General features: G+C 55.2%; 1 protein-coding gene across 1 annotated transcript; it reads left to right on the top strand.

Moving 5' to 3' along the window:
* Positions 1–1,966, top strand: LOC149917699 (uncharacterized). Its single transcript, XM_090140222.1, has 2 exons — positions 1–605; positions 1,033–1,966. Exons 1-2 carry the CDS (start codon positions 300–302, stop codon positions 1,303–1,305), a joined length of 579 nt encoding a protein of 192 aa, XP_089996348.1. The 5' UTR covers positions 1–299; the 3' UTR covers positions 1,306–1,966.
* Positions 1,967–7,042: the final 5,076 nt, after the last annotated feature.

Below are 7,042 nucleotides of genomic sequence, written 5' to 3'. Positions count from 1 at the left end.
GCACACGTGATGCATTTAGGTAATAAACATATAAGTTCCTCTCTGACTCTGTACAACTCAGTAACTGGCCAGCTACTGGCTCAATACTGTGTGTAAAATGTAGTGAAATGTGATAACTCAGTTGTAGCTTTATTCAGTGACAACAGCACTGCATGTTGTTACCTCATGGTGGCCGCCACAAGACATTTTCTGCTCTAAATTGTCAGTGTTCAGATCGTGTGCTGCCTGGTTAACACAGACCTGCACTGGTCCAATTTAAATCATGCGCTGACTTTACTGGACTTGAAAAGTGATGTGCAATGGAAAATAAAACTGGAATCATGTTTTCTTTATGCCTCAGTTTGTACGCCAAGCTGCAGAGCATCCTCAGCAAGTTGCGCAGGGAGAGGGATGGTGACCAGCCTGCCTGCATCCGCCAGCTCCAGCATCAGCTGGAGCTGGAGAGGAGGCTGTTCAACCAGTACATCGTGGGAAGCTGGGAGAGTGAGCCCCAGCATGTGGAAAGCCACAGAATGTCCTGCTCCCAGGACAGAGAGGGAGCTCTGGGCCACCACCGTGCAGAGCAGGGCTCCAGTCGACTGGCTGTGAAGGACGCTCATGTCCAGGTGAGATGACACTGAGAGAGTGGGGTTTGTTCAGCCACGGGGAGAGGAGGCTCTGGGGACACCACAGAGTGGCCTTCCAGTGCCTGAAGGAGGACTGGACTGGGGAAAGCTGGAGAGGGACTTGTAAGGCAGGATAGTAGTGATACAACAAAGGACAATGCCTTGAAAGTAGAAGAGGGGAGATATGGATGAGATACAAGGAGGAAAGACACAGCAGCATGAGGGTGCTGAGGCACTGACACAGGCTGCCCAGAGAGGCTGCGGATGCCCCGTCCCTGGCAGTGCTCCAGGCCAGGCTGGAGGCACGTTTGGGCATCCTGACCTAGTGGAAGATGTCTTTGCCCATGGCATGGGCTTGGAACGGGAGAGTCTTGAAGGCCCCTTCCTACCCAAACCGTTCTGTTATTCTATGATTTTCTGGTTCTAGGTGCCAGAGATGTCCAAGGAAGACCTGGGGCTCCCAGGCAGCACAAGCAGCAAGCTGCTGGAGCAGCGCAGCTGCCTCCAACGAGCCCTGAGCGACTTGGAGAGGCAGAGCCAGGCCCTACAGGCCCAGAACCACCTGCTGAGAGAGGGACGCTCTCCAGAAGTGTGCCGGGAGCTGCAGAGGCTCCAGCAGGCTGTGGCCAAACTTGAGGTAGTCAGCAAGAGGCTGGAGGAGAAATGCAGGCAGCTCCAGGAGATTGGGAAAAAGCTGTAATGCACAAAAACCCAGAACAGGAATGCTCCAACCCACAGGAAGGGTTGGAGGAGTCGGAAGGGCGGCTGATGGCAGTCTGCAGCCTGCACACTCGCAGACGGACATCACCGCTAATTTGAAGATTCTTAGCTCGTCCCAGCTACAATCCTTTTGAGGGCCCTAATGAGGACCCAGAAAACGAGCTCCCACTGACTGCTGGACAATACGTTCACATCTTTGGAGACGTGGATGAGGATGGCTGGTTTCTGGGAGAGCTGACGGATGGCACAAGAGCACTGGTCCCTTCCAATCTGGTGGAAGAAGTTTCAGATGATGACCTGGATACAACCGTGCCTCCAGAGCTTCGTGACCTCCTGCTGGATACCGATGATGAAGAGAGACTAGGCAGCAGGAGCGGTGGCAGAGTGATGGTCACCATCCAGAAATCTGTGTCCGCCTGTTAGCTGAGCCTGCGGGACACAGAGATTCCTCTCCATAAGACAGCAACATCCCATCAAAATTCCACTTTTCTGAATGAAGTCTGCCTCCTGCTCCACTTGATGTTCAAGTGGAGCGTGGTCCATCGGCAGCAAGACCTTGAAAATTCATCTGTTGTATGACTGAGAATTTATTACATTGGACTGGACTTAAAAACAAAACAAACCCTTATTATTAAAAAAAAAAAAAAAAAAAAACCCAAAATACAAAATATCCAAACCCCAAAAGCGTGTAAAGTCTTCTTGTTTTCTGGAGGCTGAGGAAAGCCTCCAAAGTCTTTCTCAAGCGCTCTACCTACAAGTACTAGAATCGAGAGAGAAAGGAATCATCATTGCTTGCTTCTGTTCTTTGGGACGCCTGGAATACCTTGGAAGACCACACTTTCTGAGCAATACATTCTGTCCCAAAGCAGCTGTTTGACCGCTTCCATTGGGTGATAAGGCATAGCGCTTGCACTGTCTGAAGGCACGGACTCCGATGCAAATCCAAATCCTTTATTGCAGGTCCCTACATCCTTTATATACATGCTGAAGCCCCCCCTTGTAATTTCCCATCCATCCCTACAAGTCAGCAGAGCACTTAACAAGTCTCCTTTGCATCTAGTCACCAACTGCCCACACAAGTGCGTGTGACAATGCATGCGGCTGGGGGCAGCACTTTGTGTAAGGGAAGCTGTCTGAGAGCTGCACGTCAGGGAGGGACTCCTTGGTCTCAGGCTCTGCTTGCTTTTCTGACTGGCTGTGAGGAACACTCATGTCCAGTGAGATGTCACACTGAGAGAGCGGGGATCTCTGGGAGATAGCAGGGTTACATTCCTTGGAGCCAGAAGTGAGTTCTTCATTCTCTAGTGTTGTATTCTCTTCCGGTGACACAGCTGGTGAGACACAGACAGAGGGATGCCAGGTCATGGGAGGGCCAAAAAGGCAGTGAGAGCTGGAAGAGTGCCTGCGGGAGATGCCGATGAGCATGGACTCGATCAGCCTGGTTGTCCAGGGAAGCTTTTGCCTCACCTCTGGGCCTGGGAAGATCATGGAGCAGATCCTTCTAGAAGCTATGTTAAGGCACATACGAGATAGATCTGAGGTGATTCGAGACAGCCAGCATGGCTTCACCAAGGGCAGATCGTGCTCGACCAGTCTGGTGGCCTTCTATGATGGAGTGATGGCTTCGGTAGACGGGGGATGGATGTCATCTACCTGGACTTCTGCAAGGCCTTTGACACGGTCCCTCACCACATCCTTCTCTCTAAATTGGAGAGGTGTGGATGTGAAGGATGGACTGTTTGATGGATTAGGAATAGGCTGGCTGGACAAGGGTTGTGATCAATGGTTCTGTGTCAGGGGGGAGGCCGGTCACAAGACGGTGTCCCGCAGGGGTCGGTCTTGGGACCGGTGCTCTTCAGCATCTTCATCAACGACGCAGACGGTGGCATCGAGTGCACCCTCAGCAAGTCTGCAGATGACACCAAGCTGAGCAGTGCAGTCGATACTTGGAAGGAAAGGAAGCCATCCAGAGGGACCTGGACAGGCTGGAGAAATGGGGCCATGATACGGTTCAATAAGGCCAAGTGCGGGGTGCTGCACTTGGTATGGGGCAATGCCAGGTATTTATACAGACTGGGGGAAGATCTCCTTGAGAGCAGCCCTGCGGAGAAGGACTTGGGGGTCCTGGTGGACGAGAAGCTGGGCGTGAGCCAGCAGTGTGTGCTTGCAGCCCGGAAGGCCGACTGTGTTCTGGGCTGCATTAAAAAAGGGGTGGCCAGCAGGGAGAGGGCGGTGATCCTCCCCCTATACTCGGCTCTTGTGAGGCTCCATCTGCAGTGCTGCGTCCAGGCCTGGGGCCCACACTGCAGGAAGGACGTGGAGCTCTTGGAGCAGGTCCAGAGGAGGCCCACTAAGATGATCAGTGGGCTGGAGCACCTCTCCTATGAGGAAAGGGTGAGGGAACTGGGCTTGTTTGGCTTGGAAAAGAGGAGGCTCCGGGGAGACCTCATTGCGGCCTTCCAGTACTTGAAGGGAGCACATAAACAGGAAGGGGAACGACTGTGGATGAGGGGAGATAGTGAGAGGACAAGGGGGAATGGTCTTAAACTCAGACAGGGGAACCTTAGGGTAGATGTTAGGAGGAAGTTTTTTACGCAGAGGGCGGTGACAGACTGGAGCAGGTTGCCCAAGGAGGTTGGGATGCCCCATCCCTGGAGGCATTCAAGGCCAGGCTGGCTGTGGCTCTGGGCAGCCTGCTCTAGTGGTTGGTGACCGTGCACATAGCAGGGGAGTTGACACTAGATGATCATTGTGGTCCTTTTCCGCCCAGGCCATTCTATGATTCTTTGAACTGCCTGTGTCTCAAGTAAGGAAGAGTCGTGCTCAGCACCACACTCCCGGGGCACATTCCAAGAGGCAATAGGCCGAGAGCAGAAAAGTTCAGGACAGCTACAAGGAACAATCTTGGCCATGAGCTGCTCTTCTTTTGTCCTATCCTTTGTAAGGCAGAGGGGCAGCCAAAAAGAAGCTTCGTATGTAGCTTCCGAACCTGGCATTTTGCACATAACACCTCTCCACCCATCTTTGTTTTATAGCCCCTAATGATTGCTTGTTTCTCAGTTATAAGAGTTGTCATGGACAGAGGCTGCTGCATTCCCTCACACCTCCCCTGCCATTTCTCTTGTCCCAGCAGGCTCCAGTTCAACTGCTGCCTTTCACCCGTGACTGATGCAGCCTGCAGGAGAGCAGCAAATGGCCTTAGCACTTCCATCGCAGGTGGGGGCTTGGGGAAGCAGCCAGGAGAAGGCACGGGGCAAGAGATGGCAGTGCAGGGAGACAGCGAGATGCCCTCAGCCAGCATCTGTGTGCTGGGGACAGGGAAGCTGCTGGAATTGGAGTTTCTCTCCTCACCGAGCTGCTTTCCTGGGCATTGGCTGTTCCCAGCAAGGAACACTTTGCTTGCAGGAGCCTGTGAGCTTTGTGGAGGTGGCCGCGTATTTCAGTAGTGGAGATCCCCGTGAGCATGCTGCGGGGCAGCGCACCCAAACTTTTTCCCCATTTCCTTTTTTTTCTTTTTCTCCTCTTCCCCGACCCCTTCCCTCCCTCCGCCCCCCCTTCCTCTTCTAATTGCGTTTTTCCCCTGCCGTCAAAAGAAAGAGAGAACGGAACGCCGGGGATTGCCGTGCGGCTCCGCGTCAATCCCGTCGGAGCGGTTATTTCCGGTCTCTGCTGCCCCCTCGTGGCCAATCAGCGGAACGGCGGCCGTGTTCTTCTCCGGTGCCGCGGGCAGCACGACGCATGCGCGCCTAGATGCGGAAGTGGCGCCTCCGTATTTTGACCGCTCTGCGCAGCGAATCCGCCAATCTTTATTGCCAGAAGTCCTCCAGGCGGCCGCACGCATGCGCTCGAAGAGTACGGGACGCACGGATTTCGGGCGGGCGTCCAATTAGCTCGTCGCCGCCGTGGGCTGGCAGGCGTCCCCCAGCCGTTTACAAGCGCTCTCGGCAGCAGCGGGACGCGAGCAGCTCGGAGGTTCGCGGCCGCGGAGCTGTGGTGGAGCCGTCCCGGCACCGCAGCCTCCCGGGACCGGCACGGAGCGGCTCCGCGGTCACCCCAGGCGGCGCCCTGCCGAGTTTCCTAGGAGCTGCTGAACGGGCTTTTCCACCCGTCCTGTCCCAGCCCCGGCAACCGAGCTCCTTCACGTGGCGGTGCCTCCCGGCTCCGGGCACGTCGCCCCGCGCTGCAGGGAAGGAGCCGCTCCCGCAGGGCGCAGCCGTGTTGCTCGGCGCGTGCCCGCGTCAGGGGCGCTCCCGCGCGCCGCGCGCGCCGGCGATGCCTGCAGTACCGCACGGCAACCACCGGGCGGCAGCAGAGAGCCGCGGAGCAGGCGGCGGGGGCGAGAGCCGCTGTGCGGGGAGACGGCGGAAATACCGCGACAGAGCGGGAAGCGAGCAGGAAAACGCACCGTGTCGGGCTGAGAGGGGAGAGGCGGCGCCCCCCGACCACCTGCCGATCCCTGACCGGATACTGCTCAGCCACGTCTCGGCTGCATGTCCGGGGATGCCCCGGAAGCCGCCTCTGGTGGCTGCCCAAACAGTTAAGGACCACGTAGGGATGCACGTCTTTCCCCGCGTCACCGCGTGGAGTGGTGCAGTGCGCAGGAGTTCGTTACGGCACGTTAGGGCACCTTTCCTGGCTGCGTGCCCTTTTCCTCCCGCCTTTCCCTTGCTTTCCCCGGGTTTTCGCCTTGCTTTGCCCTGTTATTCCCGCTGCCTTCCTCTGTATTTCTCTGGAATTTCCGTATGTAGCATATTGTAGCATGTCGCTTTTCACACAGAACGCTGCTGAACAGAGTAAAGTTGAGACTGGGGCGTTCCAACCTGGGTAGAATTGGTACAGGCACAGGTAAGGCAATTACATGGGGTAGGGGAGGGTCTGGTACGGGGCAGAACTAGTGTGCAGATTGTTGAAAGCACCGTCCTCCTGTCACCATAAAAAGCACAGAACCGACCCAAAGACAGTGGGTTGGTAACAGGCATTGTATGGAAATGAAACGTAAGGTAGCAACAGCGTCGGAAGATTGTGAGCCTGAGACGCTCAACCACTGAGTGCCAGGAGAGGCTTTACCTGCGTCAGACCCAGGGCATGTAACGGAGTGGATTTCACTGACCAGTTGTGCAGTTTCTCCCTGGTCACCCTGGATTGCGATAACGAATAAACTGTTCTTCACAGAGATCTTGGCCTGATTAGAAATTGTTGATGTTGAGTGTGTTTCTCACGTGATGCCCCGTGAGCCTTCCCTGCTGCAGGCTGGACAGTTCCAGCTCTCATAGCTCTCATTTCCTTCCTCGCAGAAGGAAATGCTTGAGAGTTGAGACCCCTCCCCATCTTTGTGTCATCTTGTTCGACCTCTATGGTAGCTCCCCGCTCCTCTTGTACTGGGGAGCCCAGAACTGGACGTGGTACTGCAGGACAGCTTCACCAGTACTGAGGGGAAGGTTCACTAGCATTGACCCGCTCCTCCTAACGTGACCCCAGATGTTGCCGGCCTCCTCTGCTGCTTACAAGGGCAGATTCCTGCTGTTTTAGGAAAGCTCTATTGTTTTAAAGCTCTCTTGGCTTTCACAAAGAAACACGCTCTCTGGATGAAAATGCAATAGTGCCAAAACTATGGGATGCTGCAGATGAGCGACCTGGCACCAACGCTGCAGAGAGTGGGAAAACCCAGAAGAAATTGAATGAGATACCTGAAGAGCACAGGGCAAAAGAGTTGCAAA

The sequence above is a fragment of the Phasianus colchicus genome, chromosome 5 (genome assembly GCF_987193195.1).
Source record: "Phasianus colchicus chromosome 5, bPhaCol1.hap1.1, whole genome shotgun sequence".
NCBI classification, from domain to species: Eukaryota; Metazoa; Chordata; class Aves; order Galliformes; family Phasianidae; genus Phasianus; species Phasianus colchicus.
This window is presented reverse-complemented; position numbering and strand designations above follow the sequence as displayed.